This window comes from Trachemys scripta, chromosome 4 (assembly GCF_013100865.1).
Source record: "Trachemys scripta elegans isolate TJP31775 chromosome 4, CAS_Tse_1.0, whole genome shotgun sequence".
NCBI lineage: Eukaryota > Metazoa > Chordata > Testudines > Emydidae > Trachemys > Trachemys scripta.
The window spans coordinates 130233002-130251040 of NC_048301.1; the positions used below are offsets into that span (position 1 = coordinate 130233002).

General features: G+C 49.6%; 1 protein-coding gene across 2 annotated transcripts in view; it reads right to left on the reverse strand.

The window, feature by feature from the left end:
* Positions 1-18039, reverse strand: part of SLC6A17 (solute carrier family 6 member 17) — a 47498-nt gene that overhangs the window by 16887 nt on the left and 12572 nt on the right. The window contains exon 1 of one of the 2 annotated variants that reach the window (XM_034767549.1): positions 9711-9996. In XM_034767549.1, coding sequence (XP_034623440.1) covers positions 9711-9996 — 286 coding nt within the window. Of the gene's footprint in view, positions 1-9710; positions 10102-18039 lie in introns of those variants that run through there. The other variant, XM_034767548.1, reaches the window with a different exon arrangement.

Genomic DNA, 18039 nt, shown 5'->3' on the forward strand with positions numbered 1-18039 from the left:
CCCCCTTGGATCTAAAAACAAGGAAAAATCAATCAGGTTCTTAAAAAGAAAGCTTTTAATTAAAGAAAAAAGGTAAAAATCATCTCTGTAAAATCAGTATGGAAAATAACTTTACAGGGTAATCAAACTTAAAGAGCTCAGAGGACCCCCCTCTAGTCTCAGGTTCAAAGTACAGTAAACAGAGATAAACACTCTAGTAAAAGGTGCATTTACAAGTTGAGAAAACAAAGGAAAACTAACACGCCTTGCCTGGCTATTTACTTACAAGTTTGAAATAGGAGAGACTTGTTTAGAAAGATGTGGAGAACCTGGATTGATGTCTGGTCCCTCTCAGTCCCAAGAGCGAACAACTTCCCAAAACAAAGAGCACAAACAAAAGCCTTCCCCCCGCCAAGATTTGAAAGAATCTTGTCCCCTTATTGGTCCTTTGGGTCAGATGCCAGCCAGGTTACCTGAGCTTCTTAACCCTTTACAGAGAAAAGGATTTTGGATTTGGATTTTGGCCAGGAGGGATTTTATAGTACTGTACACAGGAGAGCTGTTACCCTTCCCTTTATAGTTATGACAGAGACACACAGATGTTTACATGGACACACCCCCAGCCACACCCCCAGACATAATGGGACTGACTGATACAGTACACACGGATACAGGAGTGTACACACACACACACTATTCTGGCACCTACAGACACTTGATTTATCCGTCTGCTTTCACACTTGTGCTTGGCACAATACTAGCTTCTGCACTTGAGTGAGTAGCTCCTAAGAGGGCTGAATGGCAACTCTCCAGGCTGGAATGGCTTTCAATAGAAACCCCATTAATCTCTGTCTAATTGGGGAGACAAGAGCGAAATCAGCAGTTCAAGGAGCGTGACCAGATGACCACAAAGAACAAAATTACTCACGCTGGAGCTGCCTGCTGATAAATCCCCCAGGCATCCTGAAGGGCTCACAGCAAAGAGGCCATTTTTCCAGCATATTTCTGATTCTTACTGCGTGGGAGGCTGTGGATATTTTGCATCAGAAATCTGCATCTGTTCTGGGACACCAAACAAGGACACTCATGCCTGGTTGGCAGGCTGGGCTGGCTAGAAATAAATATATAGCAGCCTCGTGTCATTACTGACCCAAGCACCTTTCAGCAGCGAGCAGAGCCCCAGCATGTTACCAGCACACACCTACCGACTGTGCTTGTGTGTCTTCCCCTCCCGGACACCACAACACATCACACTGAAGCCACTCTTGAGCGACGACAGCACAATCGCTTCTCCGCCCCACTGAGAGTCTCACCCTGCTCCCAATGCAACCCTGTGGCTGCACCCAGCCCAGCAGCCTAACCGTTATCCACCATAAAGCCATACCCTGCATGTAGGCCTGGATTAGCCGCTGTGCACTTACACGGGGGGCCCCTGCCCACTGACACAAACCTGAGCAGCGCTGTAACCCTGTGCGCCCATTGAAATGTGTCTCACTCAAATTTGGCCTCATGACTCCCCACCCCTATCCTGACAAAGGGGCGGCGGAGCCAAACCTGAGTGGTGCGGGGCCATGTGAATGCTGGGCAGGCCATGGGAGCAACCGGAGCTGGGCAGCCAGGATCAGAAGCAACTATCCTAGCCCAGGATGGGAGCGGAGTGCTGCGCTGGGGGGTGCTGGTGAATAGCCCCCTGGAAGATCCTGGGGTGGGCAGCTGAGGGGGTGGGGCTGAGTTGCTGGTGGGCTATAGGACGAAGGAGTGGGGGTGAGTGAGGGATGTCAGGGGGCGGTGGGGCAGGAGGATAGGATGTTGGGGCCGAGTGGGGCATGTTGGCAACTGTGGCCAGTGGGGCCGAGGTGTTGGGGGCTGCAGTGAGTACGATATACATCAGAGCGGTTGGGATGTGTGGAGGCGTGGGGGGGGGGAGCTGTCAGGATAAGTGGAGGCTGGAGAAGGGTTTTTGGGGTATATGTGGAATGGAAGGGGCATTCTGGGGTCTGTGGGGTGGGATGGGAGAGCATTCTGGGGGGCTGTGTGGGGTGAGGATGGGGGAAATTCTGGGGTCTGTAGGGGGTGGGAGGGGCATTTGGGTGTTTGTGTGTTGTCTATGTGGGGTGAAGGTGGGGGGTATTCCAGGGTCTGTGTGTGGTGGGAGAGGCATTTGGGGGTTTGTTGGGGATAGGGACGTGTGGGGTAGGGTTGGGGGACATTCTGGGGTCCATGTGGGGTGGAGTACATATGGGGCGTGCACTTTAAGGAAGGAGGGGCAACTTCCATAGTGCACAGGGCCCCCAAATTCTTTAATCTGGGCCTGCCTGCACCTCACACTACAGTCAAGCTCTGCCTCTGGCTGCAACTTTTCCTCAGGTTACCACTGCACCTGAGAGAGCTTCCCAGTCACATCAGCCCAAATCACATAACCCTGCCTTATCGCCGGCATGAATGGCCACATGCGCTCAGTGGGACAACATCAGCCAGTGGCCAAATGACAACGTCACTCTGATCCTAGGACAAAGGTACTTACAGCACTCAGATACTACAGTGACCAGCAGTGACAAAGGCTTTAGAAGTACAGAGAGAGAGAGAGAGAGAGAGAGAGAACAGCCTATGAGCTGATAGAGAGAGAGAAAGAGAATCATCTCTCATTAATAGTACATGCGCCCGAGATGGTAACTTCCTCTCATCACTGATATTAAGGCTTCCTACTTGCATAGTCCCTTTCATCCCAGGATCTCAAAGCACTTTACAAAAGTGGGTGAACTTTACTATCCAGTGCCCATTTCAATCAGCCCCACCCAGAGCTGCTGGATTTCATTATCAACGCTAAACACAGCTTAATGCATCGGTCATAACCTTATTGGGCCAGATCCTCAGCTGTTGCAAATAGACATACTCCAAGATATTTGGGTAGGGAAGAGTTTAGTGCAGAAACTGCTTATTATTGAGATGGGAAACTAGAAGTTTGGGATCTAGAAGGGTGGGATTGTTTAGTCTGCAGAAGAGAAGAGTGAGGCGGGATTTGATAGCTACTTTCAACTACCTGAAAGGGGGTTCCAAGGATGAATCTAGACTGTTCTCAGTGATGGCAGATGACAGAACAAAGAGCAATGGTCTCAAGTTGCAGTGGGGAAGGTCTAGGTTGGATATTAGGAAAAACTTTTTCACTAGGAGGGTGGTGAAGCACTGGAATGGGTTACCTAGGGAGGTGGTGGAATCTCCTTCCTTAGAGGTTTTTAAGGCCTGGCTTGACAAAGCCCTGGCTGGGATGATTTAGTTGGGGATTGGTCCTGCTTTGAGCAGGGGGTGGGACTAGATGACCTCCTGAGGTCCCTTCCAACCCTGATAGTCTATGATTCTATTCTATGATTTACACCATCTGAAGATGGGATCTATTATTTCTAGTGCAAACCTAGTCTCTGCCGCTGCTGCTATAACCTCATCCCACAGTAAAGCTAAAGCAGCTCACTTATCACCCTGTTAGAGCCCCTTTCATTCAAGATAAGCCCACCTCAACACACAGTCCATCACAGCATCCCCTAGTACAAACCTGCCCGTTGTACCCAGGAGTACAGTACTCTGCTTTCTCAGAAGTCTGCACGAGCAATTGCATGCACCAAAACGCACACGTGTACATGTTTAATTTGCATGTGACAATGCTCTGATCATGATCGGAACCTTGGCAATTGCACATGCCAATCAGGCAAACACATTGCATCATTGTGTGTGCTTTCACTCAAGCACACAGAGTTCTGAAGATCTGGGCCAATATCACTCTGTTACCAATACAAACCTGTTCTCTGCAACATATGCACACATGGTTACCAGGATAAAATCCAGTTTGCCGCCCCCACACATCACAGCATTTCCAACACATACCCTCTCATTGTACCAAGGAGCACGCCCACCACACACCAGCTCTCTGCATCCATTGCTCTCACCTCATCCTCTGGCTAACAGGACCCAATGGCATGCAGCCAACCTGCACACTGGCCCAAATCAGCCAGGTACTTAAGGACATAATGATAATAAATAAGATTTTATTGGAATATAATGCAGCTGCATTCCCATCATATACCCTGTAAGTACCTTGCTTCGGCTGGGGAAACCAAAGCTACAACTAGCAAGCCAAAGCTTTCAGATTCTCAAGCAATCTCAGTGATCTTAACCATGATTAGGAAACTATGGACATTGGCCCATGCCTGAAAATCCTTCAGCTAAATGTTGGAGGTCTCTCAGCTCGTAAACCTTCCATTCTTCAGCCCCTAGCCTCCAAACAGAACATGGGAGAAATCTGCCTTGAGAAGCCACATGTTGATTCCCAATCAGCCAACCGTCCGAATGTCAAAGCTTATGACCTTGTGCATACTTTTTGCATAGCCAACATGGCTGTGCTACCTATGTTGGAGCAGGTCTTGCTGACACAGAACCGCGCCCATCAAATTCAGACCTCTGGGACATTGTGAGAACTGGTCATTTCAGAGAGGCAAATGCATACCAGCCCCTTAACGAATCCTGGCCTACCCAAATATTCTTCATAAACTCCCACGCCCTGTCATCTATGTTGGAGATTTGAATAGTCACCACACCAGCTGGGGATACAGGGGGTCAGATCAAAATGGAGTTGACCCTTTGGATCAGGCTTCACTCCATGACCTTCACCTTATCCTGGCAAAACTAATGAGGTACTGTTCATTCTGCCAGATGGAAGCAAAACTACTCCCCTCCCCTCACCTGAAGCACCAGCACAATCAATCATCCACATCCAGTCATAAGCCAGTGTACTGAACAACTTCTCACCTAGTCGACACCGTCTGACCTTTGCCACAGCTGGAATAACCAGAGCCTCGTTGGAACTGGCCCACCTTTACATGTTTCACGGCCCGCCACATAGCTTGGAACGTCTCTAGCGAAGAAGCTGACACACAGTTCACAAAAGCCATTTACAGAGCTGTCACCAAGTCAGTTCCAAGAGGCCATCAGATCTACACCCCCTGCCTAGATGAGGAGTGTGCAGAACTCCTCAAGCAACGTGCAGGAAGTGGCCACCCAAAGCACCACCCAGCCTTTTAGACATTTCTAGAAGAGCAAGATGGGATCAGGCTACCACAGAACTAAACGCGCTAAGATCCAGCCGCAAAGCCTGGGCACTAATCAGAAAACTTGGTGCAGTTCAGGAACTTCCAGCATGGGGCTATCCCCCAGTGTCTTCCAATCACATTGCTACCCACCCATAAAGGACAAGAAGCTTGAAGGAGAGGTGAAGAAGAAATGGTGACAATACAAACAGTGCTTACCTGAAACCAAAGCAGATTTCCAGCCTTTCACCCCAGATGAAATAGAGAGGCGATCAAAACACTGAAAACGGGGAAAGCCTATGTGTTTGCTCATCTCTCCCCCAAATTCCTGAAGAATCTAGGACAAGCTAGCAGGCCATGGCTAGCCATCTTTCTAGCTCAAGTCTAGCTTTTTACTCTACACCAGCTCTTGGGTATTTTATTCCCATCTTGGTGATGGGAGCTGGTGTAGAGTAAAAGTAATAGCCTTGCCAAAAGCAGAGCGAGACCACCCACTTGTAACAAGGTACTGCCCCCTCACTTGGCTAAGCTGTGCGTACAAATGACTGGAAAGGCTAGGCCTGCCGAGAACTGGTGGTCCCCTGAGTGTAGAGCAAGCCAGGTTCACACCAAATCGCAGGACCTGTGATCAAGGGCTGGCACTCACCGCCTGCATCGAGAGTGGTTTCCAGCCTAGGCAGAAGACAGGTGCAGTATCCCTCGACCGCACCGCTGCACAGGGCACAACCCAGCATACAGGCCGACTGCACAAACAGTCTTTGGCCCTGCCAAAATGGGTTGTTGTGGCTGTGGAACTGTTGCTGGGAGGCTGCTGGTTCCAAGTTTCACTTGGGCAAAAACACAGCTCCTGGAGGCCCCAGAACAGCCGTCTACCTCAGGGCTCAGAGAGTCACCATGGTATTAACTGACTATTCTTATTCAGAATCACCATCGGAACCACTTATCTAGAACCCTGAAAATGAAGATGGTGCATTACGGAGGCTGAACAGGGCAGGTTTCCCCCTCTGAAGAGCTTATAATCAAAGGCCCCATTCCTGCAAAGACACGTGCTTAACTTTCTGCACTGAAACAGAACTGCTTGCGCTGCGTACAGCTCAGCACACACAGGACCGGGGCTTAGCCAAACTGACCTATCTTAGGCATTTGCCTGGCCCCCATCATCGTTCACGAATTGAGCCTCACGACACTCTTGTGAGGCTACTACCCCATTGTGCAGATGGGGAGCAGAGGCACAGAGAGACACTAAGTGACTGACCCAAGGCCATGCAGGAAGTCCACGGCAGAGCAGGGATTTGAAAATTGAGATGAATGACAGGACCACAGACAGTAGATATGGGAGTAAGGAGAAGTGATGGCAAAGATGTAGGTGGGGACAGGATGAGACAAGGTGAGGATGGGGAATATGAATGGGCTGTGGGCCAGATATTCAGCTGGTGTAAATTTAGGGAAACATTAATTCATTAGGGACCGGCCCCCAACTGCTTTGAGATGGGTCAATGTTATTATACCCATTGTGCCAATGGGGAAACCGAGGCACAAAGTGGTTACGTGACTTGCTTTAGATGATGTAGCCAGGAAATGGCAGTTTTTGGACTACAACCAGGAATTCTGCCCCCCCACCAGTCACGGCTCACACTCTGAGCCTGGTTCTCATCTCCCTTACAGTGGTGTAAATCGAGAGGTCCTTCCTGGAAGTCACAGGGCCAGATCCTCAGCAGGTATAGATCAGCATAGCCCCATTGGAATCAATGAGAATGGAGAATCTGGCCCAATAATTGCATTCAACCTCCTCCTTGTTACCAGTACAAACCCACTGAATGCACATCACTGCAGATGCAATGCATGCATATCAGTGGGTACACAATGTAACATATGCATGCATATCAGTGTGCATGCAATGCAACCCTTGCATGCATATCAATGCGGAGGCAATGCAGCCTGTGCACACAGATCAGTGCATATGCAATGCAGTGCAAGCCATGCAGGTCTATCAGAGTATTCTCTCTTTGACCCAAACTAGGTCACTGTTCGCTATGTATGTGAGATCACAAGGGGAATCAGGTGATGGGGAAGTGCTGGCACACTGGAGCTGGCCTGAGGTGCGCTCCATCCAATTTGGGATCGAAAGGTGAGGGGCGCGTGAGCAGACCCGGAGTGTGAAGTGCTCACTGTACAGGTTCAGCTAGAAGGATGACTCATCACCGACATGACACTAGAGACATTTTAATTATTGAGATTACTGCAGCCTTCGCCGCTGAGGAGATGCTGAATTATGCAGTGCTGGGAATAAGGACAACAGGGAGGAGGGGAAGCGTCAGAACAGGCTCCCCAGCTTGGTGACTTGCGGGGGGGAGAGAGGGGACAACTGTGATGGAAATCAGAGTTTGGGTCCTGCTGCCTGAATTCCACACCAGGGAATTTAGCTCTGACGGAGCATCTGAATGTGAGCTCTGGAGATGGGTTAACGCCATTCTGCTGCAGCTTCCTTCCACACTCTGAAAGGTTATCACTGCAGCACAGAGACACCGAATGCCTGATCTTCCAAGGTGCTGTGCAACCTTTTACAGTAGAGCCTCAGAGTTGCGAACACCAGAGTTACGAAAGGACCCGTCGACCACACACCTCATTTGGAACCGGAAATACAAAATCAGGCAGCAGCAGAGACCAGATTAAAAGCCAATGCAATACAGTGCTGTGTTAAACATAAACTACTAAAAAATCAAGGGAAAGCAGCATTTTTCCTCTGCACAGTAAAGTTCCAAAGTTGTATTAAGTCAATGTTCAGCTGTAAACTTTTGAATGAACAACCAGAAGGTTTTGTTCAGAGTTAGGAACAAGCTCCAGTCCCAAGGTGTTCATAACTCTGAGGTTCTACTGTACTGACTTTGTTAGGTGCTGTGGGTGCTCGGCGCTGCAGCAAACGAAGGGCTAACCCAGCGGGCTTGATCCCGCCCTTTGACATTAGTGGGGATCATGTGGGATTATCTGAGAGCAGAATCTGGTCTGCATGATTAGGACAGGGGCTGGGTGGGGGGGGTTGGGTGGGGCTGGGGAGGGTGAGGAGAGGCCTATCTAAATCATGGATATATTTTGCCTGTCAATATGTAAAATTGTAGCAATTATCAACTGAGGATCTCAAAGCACTTTAGAAACATTAGCTAATCAAGCATCGTCACAGGCTCCTCTGAGATAGGTCACTATTATGATCCCCATTTTGCAAACTGGGAAAACTGAGGCAAGTTAGGTGACTTGCCCAAGGTCACAGAGCAAGGCAATGGCGGAGCTGGGGATAGCAGTCAGGAATGCTGTCTCCCCGTCACTGCTCCGGTCACTCGACCACATTCTCTAAGCCGGATTCTGATTTTTTGTGTGCTGGTGTAAATCAGGAGTAACTCCACTAAAGTAAATGCAATGGTGTTGGTGTCAAACCAGCCTGAGAAGAAAATCAATTCTCCCAATTGCATAAAAACAAAATTCAGGTGTCTGTTTCCTTGTACAGAAGTCACCATTAAAATGCCAGTGTTCACCTACATTGTGATGTCTGACGTCACTGCAGTGAGGCCTTGTTCTACTCCTGCAAAGAAAAATGGCACAATAATGTGCTCATAACTGTGAATAAATGCTGATACTCTCTAATGGGGATAGATAGATAGATATTTACTTGGTGTTGATTTCAATGGATCTATCTAGGCTGGTTTACACCATTTGAGGAGCTGACCCCATAGGTTGACCTGGTTCAAAAATCTAATGCAATTTGCTTTCCTGTAATATGGAGTGTAGAGATGAGCGTATAATTGATTTTTTGGTTCTCTGGCAATTTTGGAGAAAAAAAGTTTCATGTCAACCTGAAAACAAATATTTTCTAACTTTTCAGCAAATAGAACAGTCAAAAAATGTCATTGCAGGTCAAACAAAAGGTTTAGTTTCACTTTAATGCTTTTTATAATAAAATTAAAGAAAATTTTGAAAGAAAAAAATTGTTCCAACCTGAAAAAAAACAAAACAAAAAAAATCAAAACATTTTTCGGTTTCTGAATTTTTTTTTTTTCAAATGAACAAGTCAGTAAAACGGACACAAATTCACTAAAAGTTTCTGACTTACTGAATCTGAAGTGTCTTTCCCCCCCCCCCCAAAAAAAATAGACAAATAGTGGCACAGCCTTCAACTCCCCTAGGGCTAGGGGAGGAGATCAACTGAGCTAAGTCTGCACTGCAATAAAAAACCCCGCAGCGAGTCTGAGAGCCCAGGTCAGCTGATTCAGGCTCGCAGGGCCCGGGCTGTAAAATTGCAGTGAAGGGTTCAGACTTGGGCTCTGAGACCCTCCCCTATCACGGGATCGGAGAGCACAGGCTCCAGCCCGAGCCTGAACGTCTATACACTCCAATTTTACACCCCTACAAGCCTGAGCCCCTCTGAGTTGGCTGACCCGGGCCAACCACAGCCATGCCAGGGGTCTTTTCTCACAGTGTAGACATACCCCATATGCATTCCAAGCATCCAGATAGTGCATGTGGGTTAATCCTGCCCTTGGCTATGCATTCCCACCTGCTACAGATTTCAGCAGGAGCTGGATGCGTGCAGGAATTGCCCCCGTCTCTATCCCAGTGGCGTTGTGTTGTACTGAGCTGGCTGCACCCACGCCAGTGGTCTCTTACCTCCGCCGTTTTTTTGACACAAGTATGGAAACCGCCAGACGTTCCCCAGCCCCACCGAGTACCCGATCTGGGCCAGGATGTACTGCAGTTTGCTGTTCCACGCTGGCCGCTTCTCAGAGTCTAGATCTTCCTCCACATCCTTCTGCTTGTCCCAGGCCTCGCCCGTCACGTTCAAGACGCTGCGCTTGTAGTCCACGGGCTCCTCGTGGGCCAGCAGGTCGGCCACCGATTCGGTGACATGCTCGCTGCTGTGCTCTCGCTGCGTCACTTTGCTGTTCTTAGGCATTGGGGGTTCGCTGGCTCTGCAGCCCCACGCGTCGGGATGGGATGAAAGGGGGGCGGCCTCTAGCTTTGGAGATCAGCCCCCTCAGCTCCTGTTCATCAATGGGACCTGCAAAATAGACATGCCAATGGGCAATGAAAGCAAATAGTCTGTTTGGCTTTGCTGTGATGGGAGATGCACACTTCACTCGGGGGGTGGGGAGGCGGATCACCTAGCTTGGGGAGGGGCTTCACCTGGTTTAGATGGGACTGCTGGTGGCCTCTGAACCGGTGTGATAGCCAGAGGCCAGATGGGCTAGCCAGAGGCTTCAGGCATCTCATGGCATTGGGGACCTTCATCTGGTCCAGATGGGACGGCTAGAGCCTTCAGTGCTAGTGGGGACCTGCACCTACTCTTGGTTGCACTGAGATATGACCCACCCCTTCCTCCATTTATCTCCCCACAGACTCCTGCTCCATCTGATTCCACGATATTCAGTCTGCAGCCACCGACTGCCTCCTGCGAGGCCTGACGGGCATATCCAAGGGTGGCATGATCCCTGCTCTCCTCCAGTGTCCCCCGTTCCCATGGCTGCTTCCTGGCCAGCACCTTCCACATCCTGCTTGGGTTAGCGCCGAGGATGGGCACTGAAAATATTGTTCAAGACAAGAACAGGCATCAGCTGTGTTTGTTTGACAGCGACAACAGCCAGAGTTCTCTCTCTCTGCTGATGTTATCAGAGCAATTGAAATAGCCAGGAAGCATGTAGCTAATTCTTCCAAGGCAGTTTTACAGCAGATAATGTCTACAGATCATCGGCACGGTGTACAGAGCCATCGATTGTGCCTTCTCCTTCGCATTGCAAAGCTGCTGATCATAGGATCACATCCTCAACTACTGCAAATCAACACAGACCCATTGACATGGATGCTGCTCCAGCGACCTACATCAGCTGGGAATCTGGTCCATAACATTTCAAAGATCTATGGCGTTGGCGTCGGCATCGTTTGAAAGTGTTTCTTAATTAAAATGATGAGGGGGAAAGATTTTTCAAAGCAGTTTTCACCAGTGTATTTCCAGGGCAGTCTTGACTGTCCAGTGGAATTGTACTATTACAGGGAACTCCGTCTTCTGAACTAACCTGTATTCAGCATATTCTGGATTGCACAGGGACCTGATCCCATACCGGTCATACATGGAGGATTTGCATGATCAGAGCCCATGGTGCTAGGTGCTGCACGTACACAAAGAGAGAGACGGGCCCCGCCCCCAGAAGCTCACAGTCCAAATAGACAAGGCGGACAAGAGTCAGAGAGAGTGGAAGTGACATGTCCAAGGTCCCCCAGCAGGTCAGCGACCGAGCCCGGAATAGCACCAGGGCTTGAGTCCCACTCCCGGGCCCTAGCCAGGAGCAGAGCTAGGTTTTGCAGCTAGAGGTGGCGATGGGTACTTGGTGATGGGCTGGAGAATGAGCCCACCCTACACTCACCCAGCAGCAGCAGCTCCTGTCCTGCAGGACCGGGCCTGGCTCCCCGCTCCGGGCGATTTGACCTGGTGCACAGGCCTGCAGTGCCATTCAGGTGTGACCCATCACAATGACAGGGCAGCTGGCTCAGATTTGAGTGGATGCCGTTGCAAGCTGGTCACAGGGTTGCAGCACCATACAAGCCTATTGCCATCTCACAACACCTGGAGTGGGGAGCTGGGCCCAGCCTCGTGGGATGGGAGCTGCCAAGGCCGGCTGAGTGCTGGGTGGACTCGCTCTCCAACCCTGCCTTGGCCACATGAACACACTGCCCGTGGTACCCACACACCACACCCTACTGCCACCCTTACTCATGCTGGGCCAGGTCCTCAACTGGTGGAAACTGGTGTAACTCCACTGAAGTCAATGGAGCAAGACCGGTTTACACCAGCTGAGGATCTGGCCTGTTGGGCAGTAACTTAGGGTTCAGTCCTGCCCATCCTGAAATCAGTAGCAAAACCCCCGTTCATTTTAATGGGGTCGGATTGGGCCCTTCTTCTGTGAATTGCTCCAGTGAAATAAATAGGATTAGTTGTGTAGGAAAGTCCTGTTCAACGTGATCATGAGCAAGAACCTAATCCTTAATAGCTGTCCAGGCTCATCTCCTGCCACCAATGTTCATGTAGCAGGTGTTTTCCAAGAGCTTCAGTGCATGCCGTGGGCCAGATCCTCAGCTGGGAGAAGCCAACAGAGCTCATGAGACCTCATCTCTTCCAACTGTGCTAGCAACTCCGTGAAGAGGATCCTCAGTCAGGAGCTGGCAGCCAGACTCCAAGCTGATGTCATGGGAATAAATCTGTGCTCCGATCCAGTGACCTGTCCTTAAACGCTTTAGGATCTTAGATGAGCTTGTTCTACTGATCCAGGGCTCCCAGAACCTGACAACTAGCAGGGCTCTGCCAGTTGTCCTGTCACAGAACACGACCCAGAAACCCTTCACATCAGGATTGGGTGATGCCGGGCTGTGCAGAGTTGACACTAATCCTGGGCTTTGACATTCCAGCCCAGCTACCGACCAGACAGACAGCTGCAAACCACACAAATCCACCGGATTTTGCTGCTCTTCTACCAGGCTTGAAATGAGGGTGCTGAGTGGTGATGTGTATTTGCAAAACCACCTCCCAGTTAACATGCCCGAGGACAAACAGAAATTTGACACTAATCCCACCAGCAGGAAGCATTGGCCTTCACGTCCCACCCGGTCCATAGTGGCAGAGGTATGGGCTGTCTGCCAGACAGAGACACTCACTTGTGGGAATGTGCATACATAACATAAATGACACTGGCTCAAAGACTGCGGGCCCCAACCTGCTCCCACTGAAGTCAGTGATTTTCTCCGTTTGGCTTCAATGAGTGTTAGATCTGCCCTGTGTCGGTGTCTGGGAATATTTAAGACTTTTTCTTCTTTACCTTTTCTTTTATTTCCTTTTTCTCAGCCTCTCTTTTGGTTTCCTTTTTAAAAGCAAGCAAGCGAGCAATTTTCTTGGGGAAAAAAAAAAAACCACTTTCCAAAGAGCCCATATTCTTTCTAATATTGCAGGGGGCCTCGCATGTTCCCCTGAAGCAGCTGGTGCTAGACCCCCCGACTTTCACCAGTTTTACACCAGAATAGCTCCACTGAACTCAATGGAGTCTCTCCTGATTTACATCACAGGCGTTAGAGGGGAATCAGGCCCAATGGAGTTACTCTTGACTGACACCGGGGTGAATGAGAAGAGAAAACGAAAACCGTGGAGAGACAATACACAACAAGAAACACCAATAACATTTTCTGGCACTGACATAGAAGATGTCGGCACTTCACGTATCTTGACAGCATTACAAGCAGATCAGGAGGAACAGACAAAGACATTAAAGCCAGCATAGCAAAAGCCAACCTGGAGAAATGGAAATCTTGCCCTCCAAACTAAACTTTGAATAGTTAACACCCTAGTTAAGTCTGTCTTGCTATATGGTGCTGAAACAAGGAGACTTACTAAGATCTTACCAGCTAAACTCTGGGTTTTTATAAACAGCTGCCTCAGACAAATCCTCAACCTCAGGTGAGCAAAAAAAAAAAATCACAAATGAAGAACTTTGGAGGAGGACAAAGCAGAAACTGATAGGCCAGGAAATTGAATGAAAACAGAGGTGGCTAGAATACACATGAAGGCACGACCCCCACCACATAACAAGACAGGTGCTGGGCTGGAATTCCTGGGCAAGAGGCAACAAGGGAGACCAAGAACAACTGGGAAACACAACAGGAGCAGAACTGAAAGTCGCCCCGACGGCATGGGAAGAAGCTAAGACTGCGGCAAGAGATGATCAAGCTGGAAGGTGCGGTGAAGGCCCTCTGCTCCACATGGAATGAAGAGGCACAAGTAAGTCAAGAACTAAGTAAGGATAAGAAAGTCAAGAATGAGAAGAGAATGAGGCCCAATGGAATTACTCCTGATTTACATGGGGTGAGAGAGAGAGAGAAACAAAGCCTTTTGTTTCCTTACAGATCTGTGCATGTCAACTCCATGGAGCTTTATCGGTAACAATAACCACTTTTTCCTCTCTTCCTTTCTGTTTATTCTGCCTTTTCTCCTTTTCTTCCACTGAAAAAGTGTGCGTGTGGGGGGACAGGGCTACCTCCTGCATCTGCAGTTTTCTCCCGGGTCCATTTGCCCAGATGCCCACTCCTGATCCGCTGACAGATCACTCTAGAGCACATTTCTGCATCCCCTTCGGGCTTTGCATTCTCCGCACTGCTCTTCCCGGTGACCTTTCCCTTTAGTCTCCCCTGTCCCACTCGTTTTCTCCTCTTCCCAGCCTTGGGGCCTTTCCACAGGGCTTATGCCAGAAGGGCTCATTCGATGGTCTAGTCCAGTGATTCTCAAACATTTGCATTGGTGACCCCTTTCACACAGCAAGCCTCTGAATGCGACCCCCTGTTATACATTAAAAACACTCATTTTTATATTAAACACTTGCAAATGCTGGTTTGAGGGTGGAGGCTGACAGCTCGCGACCCCCACGCAATAACCTCACGACCCCCAGTTTGAGAATGCCGGATCTAGTCTGACCTCTTGTACGGCACAGGTCATTTCCCCCCAGTGAGCCCTGTATTGAGCCCAGTACTTGTGTTTGGCTAAAGCATCTCTTCCAGAAAGACATCCAAGCTCGGTCTGAAGCTATCAGGAGATGGAGATTCCACCCGGGGAGCTTGTTCCAATGGTTAATCACCCCCACCGTTAAAAATGTGTGTGTCATTTCCAGATGGATTTTGTCTGGTTCAGCATCCAGCCGCTGGTTCTTTCTCCCTGTGCTATCCAGCTCCCCTGCCAGTATAACTGGGTCAGGCAGCAACCCCTCGGGCGGGCACATTAAAAAATCAGGACCTCCCTCCCCTGGGTCACATAACAAACCTCCATATCAGTTCCTGTGCACGGCTCTTGCTCTTCCTGTATAATGAGCAGGTCCCTTTAAAAAGGGGCCATGAAGTAAGGTCATTGGCTCATGGAATATCCATCACTAGAGCAATCAGGGATTTGTAGCAGCCTCCATGCTAGTGAGTCCACAGAAAGATTTAATCAGAGCAATCAGCAATGCATTAGACCCGACTTACAATTCATTACCCAACAACTGGGGGGAAATCAGACAGGAGCCTGGGCTCACAGCCTGCTGTATTTCTCATAAGCCTGGACAATGGCTGGCAAAACGAACAGCCCAAGTTTATTCTGGGGCTGCTAAAATCCAAAAATAAGATGGTGAATAACCCCTGAGGGAAGTCTAGCAAACAGGCCACTAGATTGGGCAGCAAGAGATCTGGGTTCTAACCCGAGCTCTGTCACTGACTCACTGTGTGACATCGGGCAAGTTACTTGGGGGCAGATTTTAAAGGTATTTCGGTGCCTACCTTTAAAAAAAGTCAGACCTGTCCTCACTCTGTGCCTCAGTTTCCCCACTCAAATTTTGTCTGGCTTATCTATAAACTCTCCAGAGCAGGGCCTGTCTCTTATTATGTGTGTGTACAGTGTCTAGCATTGTACACACTCAATGTCTTGCTCTCAGTTGGGGCCTTCGGGTTCGACTGTCACACTATTCAGAATAAGCCTGGGACATGCAGCTAGCTCTGTGTGTGAACACGGGATGACACATATATGCCTGTGAGCTTGGAAGGTGATGCAGAAGAAACAGCTTTGCTGCCCTGCTGGCGGGAATGAGGGACTGGTTAGCTCCCGGTAGACAGTAAATAGATGCCCACCAGGACATTGGGTGACCTCAGCAGAGAGTCTCAGGGTTGAACGGGTCTGGGCTACCTCTGCCCTGGTTTTGCCAGGGCTGTAGCATCTGGGCACCTCTCACTCATTAATGAGTTTATCCTCACAGCAGCCCAGGAGGTTGGGAAATATTCCCCCCTCTTTTACAGGTGAGGAAAGTGAGGCGCCGAGAGATCTAGCCCAAGATTTTCCAGAGTGACCTTGGGGGGGGGATCTCAGCCTGAGACATCGAACGGTGCCTTGTTTTCTGAGGGAGGACACTTAGCACTGTCTGAAAACCAGGCCCCTTTGACATGTCTCAAGTTAGGCACCCAAAATCACCAGGTGCTTGGGAAAATCGTGGCCGAGGGGACTTCCTTGAGGTCACACAAGCCAGGCTTGGAGCCTAGATCTCCTGAGTCCCAGCTCAGTGCCTTAACTGCAAGCCCATCCATCTTACAATACTGCTCAGCGACTGAGAGGAAAGGATCGTTGGCCTGGCTCTGGTTACTATGGGGCAGCGAGGTGTCCACCCCTCACAAACACCATCACACCACCCGGGGATCCTTACCAAAGAGACCAAAGACTGAGCAGCCCAGGACTGCTGACCCTTCCTCTCACCCTCTGGAGGATGGTTCCCTCCAGGCAGGGCTGAGGCACATGGGCAGGATGGGAGGAAGCTTGTACTGCTGGGGCTCCATGTTCTGTGGATAAACAGGGGGATTTGATTCTCCAGAGCTGTTAACCTGGCACCTTTCACAAGTGCTAAATGATCCATCACATCAGTCTTGCAAAACTTCGCCATCACCTGTTCCTTTCAATACCCCTCGTGCTGTCTCGTTTCTATGGCATCCCCCGCTCTTTAGGAATTCAAGGCAGGAATCACTAGGATTTTTCCCTCCCCTCCTCTTTCCTGCTGCTTCATTCATAAGCTATTTGGAGATAGAAATTCTGGGAAACTCCTTCTACCATCCCTTCAATCAGAGCCATGCCCTGGAGCCCTGGTAGGTGCTGCCTGCATTTGACAGCCAGGAAAGCTAGCCGTTTCTCGGATTGGTTTCTGCCATCTGGCCATGCTGCCAGGGCGAGGGAAAAAAATCGGAAGAGCTCTGAGGTCTGCTGGGGTAACTCACCCAAATATAAGTGAATGTTCTTATCAGCTGCAAGCACCAGAAAGTAATGTCATTAAACAAAGAGGGACAATTTCATTCTTGGGGCAACTCCACTGACTTTAGCTGAGTTACACCAGGGACACCAGAGTTTTCAAGCGATCACTTCCCAGGGCTGGGCAACTTCAGAGAACCTGGGTGCCTAAGGTAGGCTGCTCAGTTCCACATCTGGGTGCCATGTCGGGGTGCCAATTGGTGAAGCTGGGTGCCCTAACTTATACCCCAACTTGGGCACCAATCTGGGCTCTGCTAAGCTTCTTTGTGCTGCTCTGTTGCTGCAAAGCAACCTTAAACCCAACTTTGAGGACTTCCTGGCATATTCCCTGGTGCAAGAGAATCCTCCATAAGGGCAGGGCCACCACAGAAGCTCTTGAGTCATCCCCCAATTCTGGCCCATGGCTCAGAGGACACAGCTGACAGAAAGGGACTGTCTCTAGGCCTAGTGGATAGAGCACTGAACTGGTACTCAACAGACCTGTGTTCCATTCTTGGCTCTGCCATTGGCCTGTTGGGTGACCTTGCACAAGTCACTTCGCCTCTCTGTGCCTCCATTTCCCCAGCTGTCAAATGGAGATAATGAGACTGATCTTCTTTGTCAAGTGCTAGATAAGAGTATTATCATTACTTATTATGCCCTGGTGATCCCTAGGCATCCAAATAGCCCCTTCGGAGTATAAGAGACACAAGGTGGGTGAGATAATATCTTTTATTGGAGCAACTTCTGTTGGTGCAAGAGACACATTTTCGAGTTACACCGTGAGCTGAAGAAGAGCTCTGTGTAGCTCAAAAACTTGTCTCTTTCACCAACAGAAGTTGGTCCAGTAAGAGAGATTACCTCACCCACCTTGTCTCACTAATGTCCTGGGACCAACCCAGCTACAAGAACACTGCAAACAAGCTTCCGGCTATAGGCAGCTGATATAAGTTAGAGCAGCCTTCGGGCTGTTCTGAAATGCGCGGGGCAGGGAGAGAGCAGTGCTTGGTCTGGCAGTTGGCAGCCCCAGGATCAAATGAGAGAAAAGATCACATAAAACCCCTCCCCTCCTGTGCAGCTGCAGAAAGGCAGAACTCCAAGCCCTGGGGCTGCCACCCTCAAACCTGGATGGATGGTGGGGTCCACCATTGTATTGTTCTATGCACAAAG